At 34.3% G+C, this 14,867-nt stretch overlaps 1 protein-coding gene across 6 annotated transcripts in view; it reads right to left on the bottom strand.

The window, feature by feature from the left end:
• TANC2 (tetratricopeptide repeat, ankyrin repeat and coiled-coil containing 2) overlaps positions 1-14,867 on the bottom strand; it is a 487,927-nt gene that overhangs the window by 356,841 nt on the left and 116,219 nt on the right. For all 6 annotated transcript variants that reach the window (XM_063657089.1, XM_054458934.2, XM_063657088.1 and 3 more), the window contains exon 3: positions 4,297-4,368. In XM_063657089.1, coding sequence (XP_063513159.1) covers positions 4,297-4,368 — 72 coding nt within the window. The remainder of the gene's footprint in view (positions 1-4,296; positions 4,369-14,867) is intronic.

Here is a 14,867-nt window from a genome sequence, read left to right as displayed (position 1 = left end):
GCACAATGAGAAAGAATACCCAAATTACCAGTATCAGAAATGAGAATGCTTACATCACTACAGATTATGCAGATATTAAAATGTTTCTCAAGAAGAAACACATAATTTGAATAGTCCTATATTTATTAAACAACTTGAATTCACATTTAAAAACCTTCCAGCAAATAAAATTCCAAGCCCAATTAGCTTCTAAGAAATTGTATCAAACAGTTAAGGATGAAATAATATCAATTCTACACGATGTAGCTTAGGAAACTGAAGAGGAGGAAACTGAAGTTGAAACTTCCAACTTATTCTATGAGGCCAGCATTATTCTGATACTAAAACCAGATAAAGACATTAGAAAACAAGAAAATGAAAAGTCAATATTCCATGTGAATATAGATGCAAAAATAATTTAAATTCTTAGCAAATCAAATACACCAACCATACAAAAACAAAGTCACAGGTCAGACCTGCCCTCCTTTAGAGCATTGCTTCCTATCATAATAGTCCAAATCAAATAAATAATGAAACTATTTGTACCACATAATTAAGTAAACTGATCACGTTTTCTACTGGAGGTGACTGGCTTGGACATCAACTACTCTGGATTCTGCTAAAGAACTGACGACATTATTCTAACATCTCCTTTCTTACACATTATTTATTTTCCCTGTAGTTCAGAACTTTCTTTTGCTTACTATTTTATGTATTTATCACCAATTCAACCTTGCGACTCTCATCAGTTGTCTAAAACTTCTCTAAAGACAATTAATTGCATCAGGTTTCTACCAATCTCATTTTCCTGAAGACGACTCTTCTGGAGGCTTCTAACCCACTCCAATCTGAACTGCTGGCCCTCTATCCCCTTCTTTTTATTGCCATTCTGAAGGATCTTTCTGCTTTATTGACTTTCCTGTCTCTTGTAATTCATTTCTTTCATTTGGCTGACTTTTTCATTTTGATGGATCACATCCTCCAACAGATTCCTTAGAAAGTGTATAAGACAGGCAGATTGTTTTTGAAAATGTATATATCTAATTCTATTATTATATTTGAATAGTATCAATGCACATGGAATTCAGAGAATTGAAAATTATTTTCCTTCAGAATATTGAAGATGCTGCTTTATTTTTCAGTTTCCAGTGCTATGACTGAGAAGTGCAAAGCCAACTCATTCCCTCCCACCCCTCAGAAGCATGAACGATCTGTTTGGCCCCAGTGATTTCAAATTTCACTACAATGTGCCTTAGTTTGGATCTATTTTCATCCATTGTACTAAGCACAGACTGAGCCTTTTCAATCAGGAAACTTTATGCTCTTCAGTTAAGAAAATTATCTTGAATCATCTTGATGATTTCTTTTCCATTTTCTCTGGTGTTTCTTTTCACAACTATTATTTGAATAATGAAATTCCTGGACTGATCCTGTGATTTTTCTTAACACTCCTCCTTCGTTTCTTATTTTTGTCCTTTTGCTCTATTTTTTCAGAGTTTCTTTCAGCACATTAGCCTCTGATAATTCTACAGAGCTTTTGGTTTTTACTATCAGAATTTCAATGCCTAAGAGCCTTTTTTAAAGTCATAATATCACTCTTTTATGTACTTCTTTCTTGTTTCATGGTTATTTTCTCTTATTTCTGGGAATAATAGTTCTATAATTTTCCTCTGCAAAAATGTATGTCTCTCCAAGTTGTTTTATTCCATTTAATTTCTATCTTTCATACATTTAGAGAGTTTCTTCAAATATCTACTCATCTTTGTTAGCTGCTCATATTTAAGGGCAGGGGACTGAAAAGCTGATTTGGAGCTTTGATACATGGAGTAAGCTAACTGGCCTGTTTATTTCAGGAATCTCTGATGACTAAATTTCCTCTTTCTTCTTTTATCTTCCTTTTTTTGGTAAGATTCTCCAGAAAAGACTTTTTTTTTCCAACCTCCTGCCTGAAATCTGAAGGTCTAACTGCCAGTATTCTGGGAACCCAGTAGGAGAAAACAGGAGAGAGATATCTAAGGTCCAATTCTCCCATTTTTAGCATGGGACTTCTGCCCTCAACTATGCCTGGTGTCTCCCAGGCTACAGTGTTTCTGGTTTTCCCCAATCCTAAGGATAAATTTTGCTTTTGGTTAGGGGTGAGGAGTTCAGCATTTGCCCAGCTGACTGGTTAGGTGGTTTTGGGGAGGAAGTTCCAGAAACCCAATGCTTCTTCATCTGACTTTCAACCAATTGTCACTGCATCTCCATTTCCACACACTGTCATTCTCAAGCTTTTTGAGACCTCTTGAGGTTGTTTTGTTGATTTCCTCTACTGTTGGAGTTCAGTTTTCAATTATTCATATACTCTCCAGTTTCTAAAACTGTGTTGATATTTTCTCCTTCCAATCCTTTTTTACTGATCTTTCAGTGGGTTTCTCGAGGTAACAAACGTTTCATACTCATCCTATCTTTTACTCCTAATACTATTTCTCATTCATTTCAACTCACTATAGATAGTTTTTTAAAATTTTCTTTCTGGCCAGGCGTGGAGGCTCACACCTGTAATCCTAGCACTTTGGGAGGCTGAGGTGATGGATCACTTGAGGTCAGAAGTTCCGAGACCAGCTCAGCCAATATGGTGAAACCTCATCTCCACTAAAAATACAAAAAAAGCCGGGCCTGTAATCCCATCTACTCAGGAGGCTGAGGCAGGAGAATCGCTTGAACCTGGGAGGCGGAGGTTGCAGTGAGCCAAGATCAAGCCATTGCACTCTGCACTCCAGCCTAGGCGACAAAGCAAGATTCCATATCAAAAAATATATATATTTCTTTTGAATAAAGAGATATTACAAATAAAATCTCTAAAAAGTTAAGAAACATGCTTTTACTATCAATTAACTCTAACAATGATACAATTCCTGGTGACTTCAAATTGAGATCAGGTAGTTGTCCTCTGGATCACAGAAATCCCTGGTTTTGTTGTTTGAAGTTTTAGCTTTGTTAGTAAAATTCAATTACGCTCACTGATTTGAAAAATATTTTAACTGACGAAGCTCAGAGTAAATTAGATAAGCAATTTCAAACATCTATATTTGATATTTAATAAAATTTAAGACATTTAATAATTACAATTTTAGTAGTAATTTGTACTAATTTTATTTTTAGAGTTTTACATAATCTCATTTTTGTATCAAAATATGTTTACAGGGAAAATAAGAGTGAATAAGATAAATTCCAGACATAGTCATAATACATGCTTATTACTGAAGTATGATTAAGTATTAGCATAAGTTAAAATTTTCAACTCATTCCTCTTTTTAATCTGCAACAAACAATTTTATAAAAATAGTACAGCTCTAAAAACTGGGAAGAGCAAACAAAGTTGAAGAAAAAGAGGGACACGATTATAGAATAAATAAATCTGAAGCTTTTACAGGATTAAAACCGGAACATTTGTAAATCTTAGCTTTATTTTATTTTATGCTATTAAAGATTCTTTGAAAACCAAACTCATTAAATGATTGTCTGAAATTTTATAATCTATTCATCATTTTGGGTTCTCAACTCATTCTCTTTGAGATCATTCATTCACCATTTATTTAGTGACTACTATATACTATGTACTTATTATTGGCACTTAAGGATACAGCAGTGAACAAAGCATAAAAATCACTGCTATCACGAAACATCCATTCTAGTTTTGAACAGAGAAAATAAACAGAATAAATAGGAAGGTGGTAAGTACTATAAAGAAAAAGGAATACAGAGCTGGTGGTCATGCAATGTTAGATAAGTTAGAAAAGGTCTAACTGGGTATTTCACTGACTCAGAATGTTTTTACCTAGTTTTGAAGTTGTCCCTTCAAAAATTAATCAAAGGCCTGTGATAATAAATTTTGAATAGAAAAGGAAAATAAGTAGGAAGATCCTAATACAGCAATTACCAACAAAAAACATTTCTTCTGAGACAGCTAAGACAACAAATATTATATTGATGACATTTAAAAAGCCAGTGTGTGATGATACTCCAACAAATGTTGTTGTTGAAAATTCACTTTTGGTTACATTCCAAAAGTGATATCCAGATATATACCATAATGCTTCAAAACTGCTTAAACGTTAACATCATTTAAAAAAACAGGCACTAGACGATATTTAATTTTCATATATCTTGAATAAATAATATATAGATTTTTACATCATATCATTTAAATTCTAAATGAGAAACTAGAATATCTAAACTATACCATGGCAATATCCTAGTTTCCAAATTAAGTACTAGAAAGAAATATCTATCACTATTTTTTGGAATTTAATAATCAACTTGATGAAAATTTACCTTGCCCAGAGCGGCTTTGGCGAGAGTCTACACTTGACTGTCTTCGATCCGGTGGTTCCTCGCTCCCTCCATCTGCATAAAATTAAAAAGAGCATAAGCAAATAGATAATGAGATTGACATAACAGTGTCTCTGACATTATCTACATTTAAAACTACTATATCGATCATTTATTTGTATTTCCTATAATCCGGATCATTAAAATATTTGAGGATTTTTCTTATATAAACCAATGGTTCTTACCCTTATTTTTGTGGGTTTACACTCCCCTCTTGAAGTCTTAAGAAAGTGTAGGTGTTTTTCCCCTCCCCCATATGTATATACTCTACTTTGCATATAATGAAGGAAAGTTATCAACACCAAAGTTCAGTCACAGAATTCCAGTTAACAAGGCCTGATTTAAAACAATCTTTTAAATTAATTACAGCTGCTTTTTCTGTCTAAAGTATAACAGTACATCAAATAATCCCTAGTACTGTTTTACTACAATAAGAATTACATGCGTACGTTTTATAAGATAAAAATCAATAAACCTATAAAAGAAATCAATAAAAGCTAAAAAACCAAATAAATCTTGAGTTTATTTTACCATGATTTTTAAAATTATATAGAAACAAATCCATTTCATCATATACATCTTCTTTTAAGAAATAACCAAAACAGTATATTCCCTCATGCACTTTAAGAAAAGCTAAAACAAATTTTACTTTATTGTAAATAATTGCCTCAATTTTGTTATACAGAAACAGAACAATTATGCATCATAAATTCATTAAAATAGGCACAGTAAAACAGAAATTAATACGTTAAGAATGTAAAGTATAATATAAAATATGAAACTAAACCAAGCAAAATCTTTAACATAGTGGTCTATACACCTATAAATTTGTTATGACTTTAATCAGATGAAAAATGCATTAAGGCCTCAACAATTTCCTTTCTTCTTTCTTTCATACAATCACTTCTTATTTTTCACTTGACAGGGAAAACGGGTAGTAGCTGCAAGCAGGGTTAATAAAGAGTATTCTTGCTCTGTCATCTACTTATTCTATGGTTTATTCTTTGTAATAGAGCTCGTGTATTAACATCTATTGCTTTTTAAACAGATGGTCTGTTTTTTAATTCATTATTGATATAAAGCTTCCTTTTAAGTATATTTATTATATGTAAGGCCTAGCAATAATTAAATCCAATTCATGTACATATATCAACTATTCTCTATTTTGTAGAGGGCTGTTAAACTAGCAAGTACAGTAGCATTTAATCAATCGATTCCAAATATACGATGACAATACAAAATAATAAGTACACTGCCAGGAAATATTCATATCTCTTAGTCCACAGTAATCTAGTAAAACACTCCACTAATTTAATTAGTCAGATTTGTAAAATAACTTATCACATAGAAAGATACTCAAAGTGATAGGCAACCATATTTTTTCTTCCAGTATGAAAATACTTTTTAAATATAAATCAGTTTAAATATTATTTTAGTTCTGCTGTTACTATATGTTACATTTGAATAAAAATAGACATGTTGACAAAATAAGGTGTTATCTGAAAGACAAATATGAGAAATTTTTCTTTGATATTATTTTAAAAAATTAAAGCAAAAATCTACTCATGGATTATCATCTCTGAATGGCTGATCTGCCTCTGTTGAAATTAAAACTTAAATTCTTTAATTTTGTCCTTTTAAGGAAATGTGAACATTTACAATCCTTCTTAACTGTACTTCAAATTCTAAGTAAAGAAGTCTATAAATTTTATGGATTCTTTTCAATAAGGCTCAGTATTTCAACTGGGCCAACTCGAATTTAATTTCTAAGTTTTAAACCCTCTAGGATTCCTTCTACCTCACTCTCTTGTGAATTAATATTCAATATGTCCAAAAATCCTCAATTTTTCTCTTCTTTCTAAAATGTATTTAAGAACAGAGAGAAAGGCAGCCAATAATTACTATGTACTCTCTGCCAGGTATTTTACACAGTTCATCAAAGCCCTATGAAGTAAAGACCTATTTCACAGCTGAGAACACTGAAACTCATGGTGACTAACTGAAATCCAATGACAAAACCAGTAAAAGTGAAACTGGATTTTAACCCAAGGATGTCTGACTCAATACATCTCTCTGATACTAATTTCTATCCAAATTTATTAAATATTTTGAGTTCAATTCATGTTCCCATTTTATTCTTTTCTCATAAAAACGATGTTAAAAAAGCACTAATCAGTAACTATAGCAATTATTCCTTTACAGAATAGAGGCATTCTAACAAAGCAGGTTATGAGGACTTAGTCTTACAATATAATCTTCCTATGTGCTTCCAATATAAAATCAAAAGATATATTCTCTAAAGAAAAAAAAATGTTTTTCCCAAAAGCCATGTTTGGTCTGTCTATTCATTCTACTAAAAGAGAGCTTCTCTTGACAATGAACTGGCCACAACCAAAATAAAGTACCTCAGTAGGAATTCTGGTACACTGCCAACCCTATAACTCTCCCTCTCCAGGTCTATATTACTGCTCCTTTCTAATGAATACCATTATTTAAGAAATTCTAGGGCTGGGCAAAATGATTCACGCTTGTAATCCCAGCACTTTGGGAGCCCAAGGTGGGAGGATCGCTTGAGGCCAGGAATTCGAGGTTACAATGAGCTATGCTATGATCACACCACTGCACTCCAATTGGGTGACAAGGAGAGAACTTGACTCTTTAAAAAAAAAAAATTCTACACTCTATTAAGAAAATTTAGCACCTGACATTCTGTATACCCATGCTTAGGTAACTAAAGTCCCTATCATCCATCTATTCCCCACATCTATGAAATCTATCCCAGCAAGCTTAGGTATACATGCTTTACAAGGAATTCAAGAAAAAAGCTGCTCTAACAAGAAAAGAAGTAAGTAAAAGTAGTTCTTTCTAAATGCTTACAGTGTGAAAATATGACACATTTTCTTTTTAGTGAAAAGGTCAATGCTCATGACATTGATATATGAATTACTCTTATCAAATCAACTACTTGAGATGGAAACATTTTTAACTCACCTATAGTGAGGCACAATGTTAACCTGCATGTGCTGTCATAGAAATTACGTTGTGAGAAACAACTAAGAACCCTGACCTGCTTAATGCTTTTTTAAAAAATCTTTAAACACACTTACCTAGAATAATTTGCATTTTAAAAAGATACCCCTTATAGTAGTGTAGAGACTAGGGTGGTGGTTTTCGATACTGGATGAACAAACACATGTGGTTCTGCTCTAATACAATTTTCTTTATGGACACTAAAATTTTAATTTCATATAGTTTATATGTCACAAAATATTATTATCCTTTTATTTTTTTAACCATTTACAAATATAAAAACCATTCTTAGATTATGGGCCCCACAAAAACTAGGAGTGACCTAGATTTGGCCAGTGGGAAATGACCCCTGATCTAAAGGCAGGGAGATTAGTTTAGAAGGCTAATTAGAGCAGTCTCTGTGAAAAGGAATGAGTTGAATGACTTGAGAGTAAGGCCAGTAAGGATGAGAAGGCGGCTCTGCAAATGATGTCTGGCCTAGGGGCCATTGAAAGTTTAATGGCTGCATGGGCTCAAGGACCCTTTTCTTGGCTCTCTCTAGGTGATCCTTTAGTGAGTAAAATGTAAAATTCCCAAAATCACCCCAAATGAATGGAATACCTGACTACTTAATTACATGTTACATCTCAGTCTTCTCTGTGCCCAAGAAAGGCTCTTGCGAGGTGACTAAAAAGTGCACAATGCATTGTGAAAGGGATTTTTTTCCCCTTAAGTAAAGTTTATGGTTTTTATTCTAAATAAACATTGTTGAAAACCACAACATCTCGATTATGTGGTAATATCATTTCCTATTTTCATGAAAAACTAACGTGTACATCATTTCTACAGTCTGAATTTGATACTTGGGTTTGAAACGAAAATTAGATTTTGAATATTAAAATCCATTTATAAAAATCTCTGTAAACAAGTGTTTTACATAAACACTTCATGATAGTTAATAACGAAATAAAAGCAGCCCAGCAAAAGTTTCTATTGGTAACCTATTTTCTCCAAATGCAGAATGAAAATATGGCATGTTAAAAAAGACAGACCCAGGCAAAACAGAAGAATACAACAGTCCTCTGTAGAGGACCTACTCCTTTTATTTAATTTGTAATTATTTATAAGAAGTTTTCATGAAAAAAGCACAATGGAACCCAGTAATCACTAAGATGCCTGAGACAGACATCAATAAATTACTAGAGGAGATATGAAATAATATGCCTGTGAATGAAATACAAAAATAAGAAACTTTTTAGAATGTTTAATTTTTATTCTACTTTTAGTAAGGTTACCAGGAAATGTGTGGGAATATATACTCATGTACATACAAATGCACAAAAAGTCAGTATGTGGGCATAATAAGACCTGAGTTTTAGTTCCATACCTGTCATTTTTAGATGATTTCTCTGAGTCTTAGTGTTTTTATCTGTAAAACTGAGGTCAAAGTAACATCTTCCTCTGAAGGTTGTTGTGAGGTTCAAATGAGCTAACATATGTGACAGCACTTTGTAGTCTCTAAATTGGTGATTTTCAACCAGGAGCAAACCACGGACTTCTAGGGACATTTTTGGTTGTTACAATTGGAAGAGTGCTACTCATTTCTAAAGGGCAGAGGCTAGGGATGCTGCTAAATATTCTAGAATTCACAGGACTGCCTACCACCACAAAGAATTATCAGGCCTCAGATTTCAACAGTGCCAATAGCTGAGAAATATGTTCATAATGTAAATGTTCATAACAATCATAATTATCAAAATTATATACAAATAAGTTAATTATCTTATTGTAAGTAAATTTAATATATAGAAAATACAGTGAAAAATATAACTCACACTGATACAGCAACTATCAAACTTTACCAAATCTTAAGATTTCCCATATTTACATCAATTTCTTTTAAACTAAAACACTACCAGTTGTACACAGCTGATATTTTCATTATACAGTTCTCCAATACAATTTCCCTTCTTCCATCCCTCCCCAAATTAACCACTATATCTTAATATGTAAAATCACATGCATGTTTTTATACTTTTATTACATGTATATGCCTCCACAAATGTTTATATTACATAAGTGTAATGATACTATATCATCCAGCAATGTGCCATTTTTACTTAATACTTATGTTTTGAAATTTATCTGTGCGGACGTTCATTTTAACTCGAATTCATTTTAACTCTAGAATAAAAACATGCATGTTTTTATACTTTTATTACATATATATGCCTCCACAAATTTTATATTATGTAAGTGTAATGATACTATATCATCCAGCAATGTGCCATTTTTACTTAATACTTATGTTTTGAAATTTATCTGTGTGGAATTCATTTTAACTCTAGTATTCCACTGTATGAATATATCAACTGTATCTATTCTCTTACTAATGAAGATTTAGTCTCCAAATTTATACTACTTCAAAAGGAAGTCTGCAATGAACCATTTCCTACAGCACATGTCTAATCTGCTTGTATATAAGCTCCTTGTGCACATGTTCAAGATATAGAAGCGAAACTACTAAATAATATAATGCAAAAACTCTATAAGAGCAACCAAATTTCTGCCAAAGACAGTTGCGTTAATTTTTATTTCCACAAAAAGTGAAAGTTCCCATTTCCTCACAAGCTCATGAATACTACTCAAGTTTTTTTCATTTCTGCTAAAGAATGTGAATTGGTATCTGATTCTTGTTTAATTTGCCTTTCCCTCATTAATAATGAAGCTGAGCATATGTTTTACTAGCCATTTGGTGTGTGTATATTCTTGTTTATATCCTCTGCCTATTTTTGCCACAACTTTCTGATCTGCATGTTTTCTGATGAGAAATCTACAGTCATTCAAATTGTTGTTTCCCTCTAGGTAATGTGTTATTTCTCTCGGGCTGCTTTCAAGATTTTTTCTTCATCTTTAGTCTTCAGCAGATTGATCACATAGTGATAGGGTATGAATTTCTTTGCATTTATCCTATTAAGGATTCAGTCAGCTTCCTGAATCTGTAAATTTGTGCTATTTACCAAATTTGACAAATTCCCAGCTATAAGTTCTTCAAATATTATTTTAACACCACATTTTTCCTTCTCCTTTTCTGGAACTCCAATGGTATGAATCTAGATCTTTTGTTATTATCCTACAGATCCCTGTGGTTCTTTTCCCTGCCATGCCCCGCTTTTCTCTCTGTTGTTTAGATTTGGATAATTTCTATGGATCTGTCTTCAAGTTCACTGACTCCTTCTGCAGTCACTTCCATTATGCTACTGAACCCATAAAGTTTGCTTCTTGTTTGGGTCTTTATATTTAGTATTTCTAAAATTTTCATTAGGTTCTTCTTTATATATCTCCTATTTCTTTCTTAAGACTTTTTATTTTTCCATTCATTTCAAGAAGGTTCACATGATTGCTTGTTGGAGTATTTTTAAATTTTTTTCCCATTGGGAATTTATTTATTATTATTTTTAATAAAATAAAAAATAGGGTGTTGATTTAATTTCATACATGAGAGATAAAAATTTAAGACTTTTCAGGCTGAAATATATTAGACTTCAGAAGACAGGCATCAATTGTTCTAGTAACAATAAAACGTTTCCTTCATTATTTTACCCCATAAAGAAGCATTTTTATAATAGTTGCATTAAAATCTTTGTCAGATAATTCCAATATCTCGGTCATCTCTTGGAGTTGGTATCTATTGTCTTTTCCCTTGCAAACTGCTATTTTCCTAGTTCTTTGTGTATCAATTTCATGTGTAATTTGTATGTCAATCTTTGTATATAATGTTGGTTGCATCCGGACATTATGAATGTTTTGAGTTATGAAACTCCAAGTCTTCTTTAATACTACAGGAAATGTTAGTTACATTTTTCAAAGCCTTTGCTATTCATATCTGTACTGCCTGTGTACCCTGAAGTGGTCAGTCAGGGTGCTGGGCAGTGATCTGTTAGGTCAGTTCTAAAGTCCATGGTATGACAATTAGGACCAAATTCACACCTGTGAAACTCAGTGGTGACTCCAGGAGCTCATAAAAACTTAATGGGGCTGACTTTCAGGTGCCCTTCACGGCAATCTTTTCAGCACTTTCCATTTCCCTAAAACTCCTCTTTTGGTACCCTGACAAAACCTAGGGCTATCGTAACCTTGCTCTGCATGTATTTCATGACCATATCTGTGTCTGGAGCACAGTGCTAGGAAGAATGAAAAAAAAAAAAAAAAAAGCTTTCATTAATAATCTAAAGACTGGCCCAACAACTCTTGGGACTATAGCTCCACCAGAGAGGACGGTTCCCTTTTCTCCGTATTTTGGCTTATGTGAATTCTTGATGTTACCACTAAGGTAGGGGGTTGGGGCAGCAGAAAATAAAACAACAGGAAAGGGGTGGTGAGCATTTGGCATATTCTGAGTGTTAAGAGTTCCTTTCTCATTCCTCAAAACAGGTTTAGAGGGCTTCCACTGTAGACACCTCTTTCTGTGCCCTGGTCCCCACTCCTAGCTTTTGAACTACATTGTAAACCTAGCCTCCATGCCTGCCCCAGTGCCAGGTGAGCCCCGACAACTTCAGGCTCCAGGCTGGCCCCACATACCCAGGGCTCCAGACCTATCTCACTGCCAGGCCATTCCAAGGGACCTGATGCTATAGGCAGGCTCCTAGCTACTCAGACTCCAGGCCAGCCACAGGCTCCACACTAGCCCCAGAACCAGGACAGCTCTCAAAGTCCCAAGCTTCAGACCCACCCTTTGCCAGGCTAGCATCTGTGGCCCCAGGATCCAGGCCTGACCCTGAGGGCCAAGGCTCCAGCTGACCCAGGTCCAGGCCCGTCCCAATAGACCCTGACAACAGGACGTACCTTGCAGGCCCAGGCTACAGGACCAAGACTTGACTCACAGACAACAAGCAGGAGGATCACTTAAGCCTGGGAGGTCAAGACTGCGGTGAGCCATGATCGCACCACTGGGTGCAATCTGTCACCCACTGCACTCCAGTCTGGGTGACAGAGCAAGAGCCTGCCTCAAAGAAAGGAAAAAGAAAAAACCTTCTGCACAGCAAAGAAAACAATCAACAGACTGAAGAGATAACCTACAAAATGGGAAAAATATTTGCAAACCATACATCTGATAAGAAGCTAGTATTCAAAATATACAAGGAACTCAAACAATTCAACAGCAAGAGAACAAATTATCTTATTTAAAAATGGGCAAAGAACCTGAATAGACATTTCTCTAAAGAAGACATATAAAGAGCCAACAGGTGTATATATAAACATGCCCAACAGCACTAACCATCAGAGAAATGCAGATTAAAACCACAATAAGCTACAACCTCATACATAATTAATAAGACAAAAGATAAATGTTGCTAGGGACGTAGAGAAAAGGGAACTCTTGTACACTGTTGGTAGTAAAATAAAATTAGTACAGCGATTATAGAAAACAGTATGGAGGTTCCTTAAAAATTTAAAAATAGAACTACCATGTGATTCAAGAATTCCCACTTTTGGGTATATATCTGAAGGAAATTAAATCAGTATGTCAAAGAGATATCTGCACTCTCTCGCACATTCATTACAACACTGTTCACAATAGCCAAGAGATATGGAATCAGCCTAAGTGTTCATCAGCCAATGAATGGATAAAGAAAATGTGGTGAATGTGTGGGTGAATACACACAATGTAATACTATTCAGTCTTAAGAAAGAAGGAAATTCTGTCATTTGCAACAACATGAGTGAACCAGGAGGACATCATGCTATGTAAACTAAGTCAAGCACAAAAAGATAAATACTCCATTGTCTCACTTACATGTGGAACCTAAAAAAGTCAAAATAACTGAAACAAGAGTAGAATGGTGGTTGTTAGGGGCTTGGAGGGAGCAGGGGTGTGCAGGGAGAAATGGGGAAATGCTGCTCAAAGCGTATTGAGTTTAGTTTGATAGGAGAAATAGGTGCCGGAAATCTATTGTACAGAATGGTGACTATAGTAAATAATAGTGCACTGCATAATTCTTTAAATTGCTGAGAGTATAGATATTAAATATTCTCTTCAAAAAGCAAAAAAAAAAGTTTGAGACATCAGATAGGTTAACTAGTTTGATTTAATCCTTTCATAATTCATACATATATCAAAACATCACATTGTATATCATAAATATATACTTTTATTTTTAAATTATAACTTAATATACAATAAACAGTACATAAAGATTAATAGATTATCTAGAGGCAATAAGATCCACAATAATTTTTGTATTCCAACCATTTGAAAAGGAATATATTTAAAAATATGGAAATATATAAAAGGAAAATTGTAAAAAGGCTCTACAAGGAGTTTATCATTGAATAGGACAGGCATTTATGTATCAATATTAGATCAAGCTTAAGAAATTAAGAAATACTTTAAAAGTAATTCTGAGAGTCTCCTAGTGAAATGATTGTATAATTGTTTTTGTTTGTTTGTTTTTCAGACAGGGTCTCGCTCTGTCACCCACAACGGAATACAGTGGTGTGATAATGGCTCCTTGCAGCTTTGAGCTCCTGGGCTCAAGTGATCCTCTCATCTCAGCCTCCTGAGTAGCTGGGACCACAGGCGCACCAAGACATCTGGCTTTTTTTTTGTAATTTTTGTAGAGAACAGGGTCTCACTATGTTGCTCAGGCTGGTCTCAAAATTCTTGGGCTCAAGCAATCCTTTTGCCTCAGCCTCTCAAACTGCTAGGATTACAGGTGTGAGCCACTGTGCCTGGCCCCAGTACTTTTAAATATAAAGACTATAATTCTTATTCCTCCCAAATTGAATGGAACCAAATTACTTTTACTTTTTCATTCTATCAGACTTTCTTTGAATTAATTATATGACTGATTCATGTCACTTTACAGTGATACAGCGTTAGCAATCATTATGTAGAACCTGTCCGTATATATATTGAAGATTACATACTCAGTAGATGTCCAGCATCTTTAAAAGCTCAGAATATAGATAACAGCCCACATATTTTAAACATGTCAGACACTGATGGAAGACACCTTAGTTAAGAACTCTGGGCCATCAAAAAATTATAAAGAAAATTGTGAAAAGGTAGTGGCAGTGGAACAGTTTTTGGATCTTCCAAAATTCCAACATAAGTATCATCAGAACAATCAGAGAGTAAAACAACTACCCAGGAACAAGAATTACAATACTGGGTAACAAAGTGTGATACTGTAAGAGATATATCTATATACATGCACACACACACACACGTCTTTGTCCCAGTACACACACACACACACACACACACACACACACACACACACACACACACACACACACACACACACACACACACACACACACACGTCTTTGTCCCCGTTCCTGACACAGGCCTCTTAATCCTTTGGAATTTCCTGGGTGACAGGAGTGTCTTTTGTTCTAATGAGTTAATTCTTGGTGGGCTCCTGGATGGGGGCTGGTCACCAGAAAGACCCAGCCATGATTAGAAGCTAGGAACTTTCAGCCCATCATGCCCCATCCTC

The sequence above is a fragment of the Pongo pygmaeus genome, chromosome 19 (assembly GCF_028885625.2).
Source record: "Pongo pygmaeus isolate AG05252 chromosome 19, NHGRI_mPonPyg2-v2.0_pri, whole genome shotgun sequence".
NCBI classification, from domain to species: Eukaryota; Metazoa; Chordata; class Mammalia; order Primates; family Hominidae; genus Pongo; species Pongo pygmaeus.
This window is presented reverse-complemented; position numbering and strand designations above follow the sequence as displayed.